General features: G+C 33.4%; 1 protein-coding gene across 1 annotated transcript; it reads left to right on the forward strand.

Annotated features, from left to right (window-relative positions):
• The first annotated feature begins 1,699 nt into the window (after window positions 1–1,699).
• LOC132185169 (glutamate receptor 2.8-like) lies at window positions 1,700–11,706 on the forward strand. Its single transcript, XM_088518351.1, has 5 exons — window positions 1,700–1,967; window positions 5,328–6,664; window positions 6,805–7,117; window positions 10,547–10,953; window positions 11,071–11,706. The coding sequence occupies exons 1-5, from the start codon at window positions 1,700–1,702 to the stop codon at window positions 11,704–11,706; spliced, it is 2,961 nt and encodes a 986-aa protein (XP_088374477.1).
• The last annotated feature ends 2,482 nt before the right edge of the window (window positions 11,707–14,188 follow it).

Raw genomic sequence — 14,188 nt, forward strand, 5'->3', positions numbered from 1 at the left:
CTCTTCAAATTGCATATGCATTATACTATTGTATAATGCAATATTAAATAAAATTTACCATGCATTAATTGTTTCCGCTATAAAATTTTTAAGTAAAGGATGAAGAAAAATGAGAGGTTTTTTTGTTAATGTTTTGACTTTTTTGAATAGAAAGGAGAAGAAAAATGAGAGGCTTATAAAACAACCCATTTATATTTTATCTTTTATAGTTAGGTCTGAATACTCTAAACCTCTGAAATACCTGAAATAAAAAAAGGAAAAATCAAAAAATCAAAATATAAAAATATAAAAGGAAAAAATCACATTTAATTCTTAAACTGAAATACCTGGCACCGTTTAGCTTATCCTTATTTTTCAGTACTTGTCCATAAAAAAAAATACTCATATTTTTAAAATTATTATTGTTTTGGGAAAAGTCTACATAACCCCCTCAAACGACCACTGAATTGACAATGTCCCTCCAAACTACCAAAAATTGTCAATATTCCCCCCAATGACGAAATTACCCTTAGTAAATTTTTTTTTAAAAAAACTAAAACTAAAACTTCTAGAAAAAAACTAAAACTAACAAAAAAAAAAAAAAATCCAAACGTTGGCCAATTTTTTTTTTTTTTTTTTTTTAAAATCAATTTTATAAGAAAAAAATTAAAAAAAATTTCGATTCTTTTTTTTTTATATATAAAAATTGAAAAATTTCGTTTTTTTTTTAATTTTTATTTTTGTTTTATAATTTTATTTAAATAAAAATTTACGTTTTAAAAAAATAAAATTTTCGTTTAATAAAATGAAATTTTTTGTTTTTTAAAACTAAATAAAAAAATTGTTTTTTTTTTTAAATAAAAATTTCCGTTTTAAAAAAAATTAAGATTTTTGTTTAAAAAAATTGTTTTTTTAAAAAATATTATTTTTAAATTAAAATTTTTTGTTTTTTTTTTTAAAAAAAAATCATTTTTTTTTAATTTATAGGGGTATTTTTGTCATATTTAAAAATCTATAGGGGCATTTTTGTCTTATTGCTAGTCTTGGAGGGATATTGACAATGTTTTGGTAGTTTGGAGGGGACATTGTTACAATTGAAAGTTTGGGAGAGACATTGTCAATTAGGTGGTAGTTTGAGGGAGGTAGATAGACTTTACCCTATTTTTTTTTTTTTTCATTTTTTCTTTCAAAAATCAATACCTTTATATGATCACATCAATACATTTTTATTACTAAATTAAAAAAACTCACTACAAAACCATTTGCTAAAGAAACCAAATATTTGAATCTTCTTATATGCAAAATTTTGAAACCCCCAACGGCCCAACGTCATGATGTCAGAACTCAGAATCAACTTACGACACTTGACTAATTGAGCCCACGACGAAAAAGACAGCAGTGTCGCTTTATTTTATTTATTTATTTTTGAGGTAGACGGTACATATTGTTGTTGGTATTTTTGGTAATCGCTTAAAATTTATCTACAACCTTTGTCATTGTAGATAGCGTTGACAATGATGCAGTAGTACTTGTTTTTTTATGAAGCGACAATAATTATATAAGTACTAGCTGGCTTTCATTTTATTCGCTAACTGCATGTTCTTACTTTTGAACTCCTACCTCTCTAAATATATATATATATATATATATATATATATATATATATAGGAGTTGTTGTGAGTTAAGGCCAATCAAGCTTCCAAGATATTCAAACATAATCATGAAGATGAATAGTACCATATTTGGTTTTTCTCTTTTCTTGTTCATTATTGTTTCAGAAAGGATGTTTTTGGGCAATGCACAAAACACGACAGTCCCAGTTGATGTGGGTGTGGTTCTTGACATGGATACATGGAATGGAAAGATGGGGTGGAGTTGCATAAATATGGCTCTTTCTGACTTCTATTCCTCTCATCCTTACTACAAGACTAGGCTCAGGCTTAACATCAGGGACTCCAAAAGCGATGTTGTGAAAGCAGCTGCTGCAGGTTCTCTCTCTCTCTCTCTCTCTCTCTGTGTTTTATTTATCATTCCGAACAGGAGTTAAGGTCATTATACGTAATAAACGACAGTTCTTGTTTTCATTTTTTCCTTCACTTCCTCCAATACCATATACAAGATTTAACAATTCGTTTTGGTTAAACTTAAGATTGTATATGCGGATGCAATTATTTGCAATATTCACAGCCGCATCGACAAAATGCGGATATTATTTTTAGATATCCACATCCATATCCACACGATTATTATCGGCTATCTATATATTAGTTAATGGGCATATTTTAGTCTTTGGGTCCTAGTTAAGGCATATTTTAAACAATTTTGATAATAATTTGGGCCAATTTTTAGTGTTTTGGGTTTTTTTTAATTTTTTTAAGCTTTCATGTTTTAAAAAGTATATTGATTTCACATTACTTTTTCCTTGTTGCCCAAGTGATCACCGTGAAAGGAAAAAACCTAAAACAATGTAAATATAACCTATATCTAATCTAAAATGACGTCGTTTTAGTGAAATTATTATATATATATAGGGTATGCGGATACAGTTTTTAAGTTCTATTTGCATTTGCATATGTGGATGCAGATAGTGATTTTTGCTAACCACATCTGCATCCACATGTGCAGATATCAGATAACGTACAGTTGGGGGCGGTTAATATTCGCCCTATGTACACCCCTAGTTATACTATCTAGCATTTTATAACGGGAAAGAGCTTAGGTGGTCTACTATATATTATTATAATAACTAGCTAATTTATAAATGTTTGATTCTTGTTGAAATTGATCTAATTAGGAGGCATTGGTACGTGGAATAGCTATTCTATTAGAAAAATAAATAGCTATTCTTAAAAATATGAGAATGTGAAATGAAATAGTTGTTCCTATTTCTCATTTTAGTGACAATTAATGCATATGCTCTCAATGGAACAAACCCAAATTACAAAAATACCAATATTGTTTTTATAAAAAAAATTGAGGCTTTGTTTGTTTAAGAAGTCGGATCCCCAAAATTTTATTCTTCTTGGAAATATAGTCCGTTTCTAAAGGAATTAACTATTCCTCTCATTTTTTTTACAGGAATAGTCATTCCTCAATTTAAGCAATAACATTCTCATAAGAATGGCTATTCCAAGGCTAAAAATCTTACCAAAATATGAAATAACTATTTTATTGCATTAGTTTAATCCTTGGACCAAACATACCCTTAGAATTTTTATTATGTGGACGCAATTGGCAACATCTGACTGGGCTATTGTTAACATAAAGACAAAAGACCAAACTATGAAAAAGGCTTTTGTACTTCTAATTGTGTCAAAATGTATATAGTGGTAAGGCATATTTATAATGCATATATACTAACGGAAAAATATACAATATACAATATAGCTTATTAAAGAATTAAATGCGGGGGAATATTAACTGTTTGCATCCGCTATTCGTAACTATCCGCATGCACATACAGATAAAGATGTAGTTAGCAAAAATTACTATTCACATTTTAGGGTATTCAGATGCATCTGTATACCCTTTATATATAATATATATTTTTTATATATTAAGAAATTCACTAAAACAACGTCATTTTGTATAAGTTATGTTTACATTGTTTTAGGTTTTCTTTTCATAGTTCAATAATTCACTTCACCAGTTCACTGTGACGCTTCCAGAGCCAAAAGCCACCATCTTCTTTCTCTCGCCTCTCATCTCTGATTTTCTCATATCACATTGCAACATTTACTATCCTTTTATGCTCATTAAATTATAGATAAAAAACATACGAGTGTTTATTGTGAGCATTGATTTCTACAAATATTGTAAGGTCATATCCATCATCCCCTTTTTTTCTTAGTTTTACATATTTTCGGTGTTACATTATATTTTCAAAACATTAAGGTTTAAAAGTATTTAAAACAAGCCCAAAACACTAAAAACTTGTCCAAATTATTTTCAAAATCGTTTGAAATTTGCTTTAATAAAGACTCAAAAAACTAAAACAGGCCCAAAAGACCCATTACCTAATATGAGGATAGCAAATAATAACCGCAATAACTACATTGATGTCATTAGTAAAAATATGATGTAGATGTGGATATCTAAAAGTGATATCCACATTTTGCGGATGGATGATGTCGTATGAAATGATAGTTGATCTTGTTGGGAGATAAAGCAGTTATAGTGTTTTTACCAAGAGTACATTAATATATATATAGTTGAACATAACTCCAGCCAAAAAGCCTAAGCTAATAGGCTAAAGTCCACTTAGGTATATTAAGCACTATTTTCTTTTATATTTTCTCAATGTGGGACACAACACATACAAGTACACTCACAACAATTTCCCTCTCACTTGTGAGTTTCTTCACATTGACCCAACTCCCCCTCGCTTGTGAGTCTTTTTACATTTCCAAGAGTGCCTCATGTCAAGAGTTGTGGATGGAGACACAACTCTAAACTCGACGCGTTCAGACACTCGTCCTAGGAAGGTAACCATAGTTCTGATACCATTTGTTGGGAGATAAAGCGGTTATAGAGTTTTTACCAAGAGTACATTAATATACATAGTTGAACACAAGTCTAGCTTAAAAGCCTAAGTTAATGGGCTAAGGTCCACTTAGGTATATTAAGCGCTTTTTTCTTTTATATTTTCTCAATGTGGAACACAACACTCATAAGTGATACCCATGTCATGCAAGAGTGGTAGCAACCAAACAAGTTTTCTAGAGGTGGTGTCAATAAGTGTGTAATAATTAGCTTTAATCCTAGATTTGACAACTAATATAGAATCACTTTTATCTCAACTTTACCAAAATAGAAAGGCCACACATGCTCCCAATTGTACACTCCATGATGTGGGAGTAAAAAAATACTATTAGATTGAAAATACAATAGTGATCCATCCAAAATCAAATATTGATTTTCACTGTCACATCAAGGAGTGTGCACTTGAGAGTGTAAGAGTGAGAGTGTGTGTAGTATTTCTCTAATAAAATATTTATTTGTGATGGTTTCAAAAAACAGCAAAACATCTTCATTTTTTTTTTTGGGTATGAAAATAACTTTTCAGAGACAAGTGCCAACCTTAAGGTGAATACTGAATACATATGAAAACTTTCAATTTCCTAAAAACTAAATTAGAGGGTAGATTGTTATGATGAAGAGTAAATAAAAGATTGAGTTGATGTTTTCTATCACATATCATTACATTAAATTTCTAATCTTTTTGATTGCTTATCATGACCACTGCACTTCACCAATTATGCATTGATGTAATGATGGTTACTAGATGGCCGATCATTTAGAGTTCCATTTGACATTTAATCAAATTTCTCCATGTTTTTGAAACACAGCTCTATACCTGATAAAAAAGGTAGAAGCACAAGCCATCATAGGGCCACAAAACTCAATGCAGGCCAACTTTGTCATTAATCTTGGGAAGAAAGCTCAGGTGCCCATCATATCATTCTCAGCAACAAGCCCTTCTCTTATTTCCCTTCGGAGTCCATACTTTTTTCAAATCGCTCAAAATGACTCATCTCAAGTAAAAGCAATAAGCACAATTATTCAAGCTTTTGGATGGAGAGAAGTTGTGCCAATCTATGTAGACAATACTTATGGGGAAGGTATAATGCCCTACTTGATTGATGCCTTGCAAGAGATTGATGCTCGTGTCCCCTATCGAAGTGTCATTTCTCTATCAACCACGGATGACCAGATTGGTCAAGAACTTTACAAGTTAATGACGATGCAAACAAGAGTCTTCATCGTGCACATGTCACGCAATCTTAGTTCTCGACTCTTCATCAAGGCAAAAGAGATTGGAATGATGAGAGAAGGTTATGTATGGATCATTACCAATGGGATAGCAAATTCAATTAGTTCAATAGATGCTTCAGTCATGGACTCAATGCAAGGGGTATTGGGTATAAAGACTTATGTTCCAAAAACGAAAGAGCTTGAAAATTTTACAATTCAATGGAAAAGGAAATTCCATGAGGACAATCCAAACATTACTAATGTTGAACTTGGTGTTGTCGGCCTATGGGCTTATGATACTGCTTTCGCACTAGCTAGGGCAGTCGAGAAAGTTGGGTTCACAAATATTGGCATTGAAAAGACAAATGTTTCAAGTAACTTAACTGATCTCGAAACTATTAAGGTCTCTCAAAATGGCCTGAAACTTCGTGAAGCATTATTGGGTGTAAGATTTACAGGCCTTGCTGGAGCGTTTAGCCTTGTTAATGGGCAACTACAATCAAAAATGTTTGAGGTAATTAATGTGAATGGTAATGGAGAAAGGGAGATTGCATTATGGACTCCAGAAAACGGATTGGTAAGGAAATTGAACTCAGTGAACACAAGCACATATTCCACTTCGAAGAACAATCTAGGGCCTATTATATGGCCGGGTGATTCAAGCTCTATCCCCAAAGGTTGGGAGATTCCAACAAACGGAAAGAAGCTACGAATAGGAGTTCCAGTGAAGCATGGTTTTAGTGAATTTGTTAAGGTGATGCCTGATCTTAACACTAACACAACAAAGGTCACTGGGTACTGCATAGATGTCTTCAATGCTGTAATGGAAACATTGCCATACAGTGTTAGTTACGAATTCATTCCCTTTGCAAAGCCCGATGGTGGAAGCGCCGGTAGTTATAACGATTTGGTCTACCAAGTATTTCTTGGGGTCGGTAAAAATGATCTTACTATTTTTTTCAACTAAGATAACATTATTTTCTTTGTTCTTTTCCCTCCTAAATGCACTTTTTATCTTAACAAGGCACTTATATTCATATAAATGATGGAAGCAAATACTTTTTTTTACAGAACTTTGATGCTGTGGTAGGAGATACAACAATCATAGCGAATAGGTCTAACTTTGTGGACTTCGCATTGCCATACACAGAATCTGGAGTATCAATGGTCGTGCCAATCAAAGACAGCAGGCCGAAAAATGCATGGGTGTTCTTGAAGCCTTTAACTTGGGACCTTTGGATGACAAGCGGTTGTTTCTTTGTCTTCATCGGCTTTGTGGTATGGGTTCTTGAGCACCGAATAAATGACGATTTTCGTGGGCCTCCTTCACATCAAATTGGGACAAGCTTATGGTATGCCTTCTCCACCATGGTTTTTGCACATCGTAAGTTCCCTTTATCGTATTTAATTTATTCTTATATAATACTCTCGAGCAATTCAAATACATAACTAGTTTCAGAAACTTGTATGCCCATTACAACTTTAACACCTATTTATTGTAGAAACCAGAAAGAATGAAATTTCCATTCTTCTAGAATAATTCACTACTTATATATATATATATATATATATATATATATATATATATATATAAGTATTGCTTTCATTCTCTACTATAATCTCTCTCAAAAAAAAAAAAAGTTTTGTAATGGCCAACTTGTTTATGTGGTATTAGATTGAGTCAAGGAAAATAATAGGTAAATAAAATATGATTAATTAGGATATTGGAGTCATTAATATAAATTCCTAAGGTGAGTATATAGGGGATAAAAAGTCAATTAGTAGTTTAATAGTTGAATCAAACTTGGAGAGGCCCAAAAAGGATAACATGTATGATAAAATAAGAAATTTCTATTAAGAACTCAATAGTACACAAGAATCATACAAGTGTATCACATTCACACCAAACATTAAAAAAAAAAAAAAAATTCTCAATTACCACTACAAAACATTTTCTTTTAGGCTATGACACATGCAACACCCTTTCTCTCTTGATTTGTGACACAATACACACAAACAACACACAACAGACTCTTTCTATCGTACTCTAACACACGCATAGCATAAACACTCACAAAGTACTCTCACACTTACCACACCTCTCAGCACTCATGCATTAATGGCATCACACTCTTTCTTGAGCTATGTTTTTCACACACACACACACTAATATACATAGCCCATGCTTCTTTATATAGTAGTCTATGTTAGCATGCTTTTCTGGACTTTCCAACTACTCCTTGGGTCGACTTTCTAAACTAGCTATGAGCTATTAGGAAGAGACGTGAGAAAAAGACAGGCAGTGGAATGTGGCAAGAGGTGAAGGAAAGGAAAGGGAGAATGATGTGGAGAAAGAAGAGCAATATTGATAAGGAAAGCAAACTCATTGGAAGGGAAGGACGGTGTTGGGCTGTGAGATGCGGTTGTTGGAGTACAGATGAAGTTGAGGGAAAATTTTGGAGAGAGAGATGTGGAGCTGCCATTAATCAACACTCCCCCTCATCGTGCAGTGACTCGTCGATATAATAACTTATGTAGGAAATCGTTCTTCACATCCATTCTCCATAGCTTCTATAATTTACTAGTTGCCAATACTAGCAAAACAAACTAAAGTATTCTTGACTACAAGACTAAAAGATTTTATCAAAATACAATCCATATTGTTGAGAGAATCCCAAAGCCACTCACAACATCTTATACCTCTTACCTAATCCATGTTGACAAGTCTTCACTTTATCAACTCATTGGTATGAAATAGGTGTAACATCCTTTGATTTTGGATGCAAGTACTTCTTCTTCCATCACTTTCCTTGATGTTGGACTTTTAGTTTTTTTTTTTTTTTTTTTTTTGTCAAATTCAATATTGTCTTTCTCTTTTTATTCTTTAATATTATAAAGTACCTCATAAAGTGTTGTATGCACATCAATCTTCCATGTGCTATTTCTTCTTCCTATCTTTGACTTTTGCTCTATTTCACCAATTAATGAAATATGTCCCTCAATGGTTTGAGGACATGATTGCATGATAATTTTTGGTTCCCCCAATTTACTTTTACTTATGTGATTGGAATTCAATTCGAAGGCAATGATCTAGTCTTCTTCATAATTGACTACTTTGGGTTTGGTCATCGGCAATGGTGTTTCCTCCAACTTTACTACAATAGTACTTTTTGCTGTTTCAAAGATGATAAATTGTTGTTTGATACTTTCCTAGTTGAAATCAGCTTCTTCTTATGAGAAAACTCATCCTCAAAATTCGTTATGACAAAGGACGCTTGAAAATCCCATTAAGCTTCATTATAGTACATGTCTTGGTGACCATTCAATGTCACCAAATTTCCTTTCATGAAATATTTCTTAAGTTGATAGTCTCATGCATAGTGTCGTATTCGACCACATTTACAGCAATTAATAATTTGATTCAGACATTTAGTTTACCTTGAATGTTGACAATCTCTTTGCCGATTATTTTGAGTTTCCCCTTATTGATAATTCTTTTGCTGGCCCTTTTACTCGTCTTTTTCTTTTTAAAATATGGTGCATCTCTATCCTCTAGGTCAACCTATCTTGGTACCACTAAAAGGTGTATTCTTTGTTCTTTAGTGCTACCCAAACCCATTGCTTGGCCAAATTTTTTGGTTGGCTAATAAATTTTCCATCTACTCAAGAGAACAACTGGCCAACCTTTGACATTCTTTGTAGAAGGTGATATTACAACCATTAATCTCCCAAGGATCTTGCCCCTGCAAATATGACTTCATGTATGTCTGCGACATGTTATAATTATAAGTATTAAGCTTCTCCATTGCACCAAAAAATTGGAGATTTTTCATAGTAACTTGATGTGATCCTACACACTACCACGTAAACTTGGTCTTAAATTAACATGCTTCACAATCTTTGATTATGCACAAAAAGAATCTCCTCACATGGTGCATTGTAATGGTCCCTAACTACTTAGCTTTACAATCCCTGGCACTTCTTAGACGATCTCACAAATAGAACTTCAATATGGGTCCCGTCCATCTACCTCCCACAATCCAAGACTAAGCCGAAAGAAGAATCTTACGGACATAACTTCCAATCCAGTTCATAGTTTTCTAGCTTCAATACCAAATTGTTGAATCAAATACGGAAAGACCAAAAAGGATAACACAATAAAATAAGATTTTTTTTTTCAAAAAAAAGTAATCAGTACATTAGGATTATACAAGTGTATCACAAAAAACACAAAAAACTTTTTAATTACAAGCACACATTTTCTCTCTCTTAGGATGTAATACAAAATCCTTTCTCTCTTGAGTAATCTCAAACACAACACTCAAAGTTGACACACAACACACACACTTTCTTTCCTCTGTGACGTACACAACACAAATGCTCATACACACACACTCACTCGCCATACCTTTCACCACTCACTGATACATACATACAACATTCATATCTGAAGCTGACATAACAAAAGATGTCAAATGCGACATTCATATCTGAATCTGACATAACAAAAGATGTCAAATGTGACATTCATATTTGAAGCTGACATAACAAAAGCCAGCACATCAAAAGCAGAGGCCTCCTACAGACCTCATAGATTAATGTTGATCTATTATTGTTATTGATTATTGTAGATATTTTTGGTTGTTGAATTATTTCACTTGATTAATTGTTGATTGTATAGTGAGGCCAAAGCTCTATAAGTTAAGGCCTTTCTCACGTGCCTAGCTCATACGGTTGTTTTCATGGCTAGACAAGTATACTTGGATCATGCAACTATGTTCTTTTCTAAAACCCTTTTGAGTTTAATTTACAGGGGAGCCAGTGTTAAGCAACTGCTCTAGGTTTGTGGTGATTGTATGGGTTTTTGTGGTGCTCATACTCACTCAAAGCTACACTGCGAGTTTGACTTCACTCTTAACAGTTCAACAGTTGCAACCAACCGTTACTGATGTCAACAAGCTTATAAAGAATCGGGAGTTTGTCGGATACCAGGAAGGTTCTTTTGTTTTTGGAATCCTAAAAGAAATGAACTTCGACACAAGTAAGCTTCGGCAATATAATTCTACAAATCAATGTGATGAACTTTTGTCCAATGGAAGTGCAAATGGCGGAATTAGTGCTGCTTTTGATGAAATCCCTTACATGAAGCTTTTTCTGGGACAATATTGTTCAAAGTATACCATGGTTGCATCAATATACAAAACTGATGGCTTTGGCTTCGTAAGCTCTCTCATTTCTTACATGTGTGTTTATGTAGGTATGCATGCATGCATGTAGTTTCTCACATAGTTTCTTCTTCTTCTTTATATTTTTATTTTTATTTTTTATGACTTGTAGGTCTTCCCAAGAGGTTCCCCTCTTGTTGGTGATGTTTCAAGGGCAATCTTAAATGTGACCGAAGGAGAGAAAATGAAAAAGATTGAAAATGAATGGCTTGGGATAGAAACCAATTGTCCAGACTCTAACAACCAGGTTTCTTCTAATAGTCTGAGTCTTGCTAGCTTTTGGGGATTATTCCTTATTGTCGGTGTTGCTTCCTCGTTGGCCCTCATTGTCTCCATGGGCATGTTCCTTTATGAAGAGTGGCAGGAAATCTTGAGGCGCTTTTCTGCACAAGTCTCATTAGGGAGAAGAATTCGCCATACATTGAAAATATTTGATGAAAGAAAATTTAGGTCTCATACTTTTAGAAGGAGAGATCTTGAAGACAGAAGTAGCATTAATGTTGTTCGTGGTATAGACGCAAGTGAACCGTCACCAAACATTAATTGCCCACCAACTCCATCAAGCCATTCAACAGGCGTCTTAGGGGATTCAGGAACGCCTTCTCGAGAATACACAGATCTCAATCCAGAGGGTCAAATGCCTCAACCACTAGGTCAAGAATCTCAACCACCACCAGCTATCGAGCTAATTGGCCACCCAAATCGAGAGGAATCAGGAATCCAAGAAGTAGTTCACGAAAGCAGTTAATATATATGTATTTTCAGTCTAACATGGCAATGAAATAACACTTGATGGAATATTTTAACAATTAATCTATTCCTTTTCCATAGCATGTATAAACCAAATATGAGAATCACATACCTCTATTAATTTCGAGACAAGCTTCCAATATCTACTATAGGAATCTCCTATAGATGTCCTAAGATACAAAAGAATACAGTGTTTTGTGTGCTTATGTGTGAGAGACTATTACTCTCAACCATAATTTTTGCATATTGACTGAATGAAGTCTAATGGGACAACTGAACTTATGCATAGGGCGAGAGTAAATGACTTTCTAATGTGTCCACAAAAATTTTCCCATCCGAGTATGGGTCTAAAACTAAACAAATGACTATACTAGTCCAACTAAAAGGTATAAATCCAACAATCTCTCATTTATTTGGACAGTATGAGTCATTTAACCATAAAACAAACACAAATGAGTATTCCAAAGCACAGCCTGATTCAAATATGTTTGCAAGTAACAATTTAAGATAGATCAATAAGATGCATGGCATATAATAATTACTTACACTCATGTGATCTAGGCAAATAAAATGCAAGTATAAGGCACAAATAACACAAATAATGATCACTATATATTCACATGAAGCCCACTTCGAGTAATACTCAATGTATCATCAAGACTATCACACAATGTCTTGTATCATAACACCAATGCCACAGTTAACAAAAATTTGTGCAAAACAATATATTGCAACACAAAATACTCACGTATACGCAAAGGCACATAATTCCCAGTAAATCAATAAAACAAAAGAATCTAACAACCCCATATGAGTCGTATGCACTTGAAACACTATAAGCGGCAAACCCTTGGTTAGTGGGTCCGCCAACATATGTTTTGTTGGAGTATGTACAAAACATATGTAAGATTTAGCTAACTTTCTCTCTAACAACAAATATTTTATGTTAATATGTTTGGATCACAAGGAGCTCCTAGTATTCTAAGAGAAAGAAACTATTGTAGAATTAATACAAAATATCTCCAATAGCATTACAATGACATCTAGAATAACCAACCCAAAGAAACAAACTTTGCAGTCATATATCTTGACACCTAGCCTTACAACAAGCTACACACTTTGTTTCCATAGTTGAGGAAGCTATAGGTGTTTGTATGAAATTTTGCCTCAAAACAGTTCCTCCTACAATCGTAAATAAACAATTTGGATAACCAAAATATTCGACATCACAATATGCAACTACATCAAGAATTTTGATTTATCGATACATTTCCATGAATCCTTGTAGAATAGAGCTATATTGAGGGTGTCGAACCTTAAGGACTGCATTGATGTTGTTATTAAGCTTGTTAGGACTAATTTTAACTTAATTCAAAGAAGATTGATTTGTTTTTGTTTATAAACTAAATTCATAAAAGTAAAAGCAAAAGTAGATTGTGATGAGAGGAAGAATAGGGGATAAACATAACTTATCTTTGGTTAGTACGAATGGTCTACCTAAATTATACTAAACTAGGGTGTAGACCGATTTGTCTACCCTAGCCATTGCCTAACAAACCCTCTTGATCATGTGTTAATTAAAACCATTGTATAACAATCATTCATATAATCACAGAAAATACGAATGATTGAGTTACATTAAGATAAAAAACTTTCTAAGATCAATTTCATAATGATTGAATATAAACTTTAAAATCAATTCTTTAAGTAATACAACCATCATGCGTATAGAAAAATCCTAAATTGAAATACAATCAAACCATTTTTACTTGGAAAGGGTTACATCAACACCCTATTACATAATTAGTTGCTCATGGCAATGCTGGGATGGCCTTCTGCCATGTTCATCTGCTCTTCAACTCTTCAAACCTCTAAGAAGATATTTATATGAATGCTCTCTAAAACTAAGCACACCCTTCTTGAAAGGTTTGGGGCCTATTTACAGGGTTTAAAATAAACCCTAGGAGCCATTGGAGTCCTAGAAATGCTGGATTTCCGCCCCCTAGTCAAAATAGGAGAACTAAACTTGTTTCCATATCAATTCTGCGTCTCTATCCAGCAAGTCAGTGTGAGTGCGCTCGAGCTCACTTTTTCAACATCTCAAAAAGTCATGTTTTAAGCCCAAAATCAATGGAATTTGCTTGCATCTTCATATAAAACCTAAAAACATTAAAACAACATAAAATCAAACACTTAACAACGATAAGGAATTAACATATGCGAGTTAAGAGGCTTGAATGTGCAACATTTGGCGCTTATCATACACCAATAATATAATCATATGACGTTTTGTTAAACTTGAGTACACATCAAGCTACCCACAACTAATGCCAATGGGATTGTTTGGGCCTAGTGAGACTTAGAAGGTATTACCTTTCGTAATATGTACATTTCCAGGAGAGATAAGTGAGAATCATCAAGGACTGAGGATGTCACAATAAATTTATGATGCATGTAAAATAGAAACATGCATTCATTAA

This window comes from Corylus avellana, chromosome 7, assembly GCF_965113065.1.
Source record: "Corylus avellana chromosome 7, dhCorAvel1.hap1.2, whole genome shotgun sequence".
Classification (NCBI taxonomy): Eukaryota; Viridiplantae; Streptophyta; class Magnoliopsida; order Fagales; family Betulaceae; genus Corylus; species Corylus avellana.

Bases quoted from the DNA above. Each gene is read 5' to 3' on its own strand.
- LOC132185169 (XM_088518351.1), top strand. From the start codon at position 1,700: ATGAAGATGAATAGTACCATATTTGGTTTTTCTCTTTTCTTGTTCATT. The intron at 1,968-5,327 runs GTTCTCTCTCTC...TTTGAAACACAG, and splicing joins TGTGAAAGCAGCTGCTGCAG to CTCTATACCTGATAAAAAAG. The intron at 6,665-6,804 runs GTCGGTAAAAAT...TTTTTTTTACAG, and splicing joins TCTACCAAGTATTTCTTGGG to AACTTTGATGCTGTGGTAGG.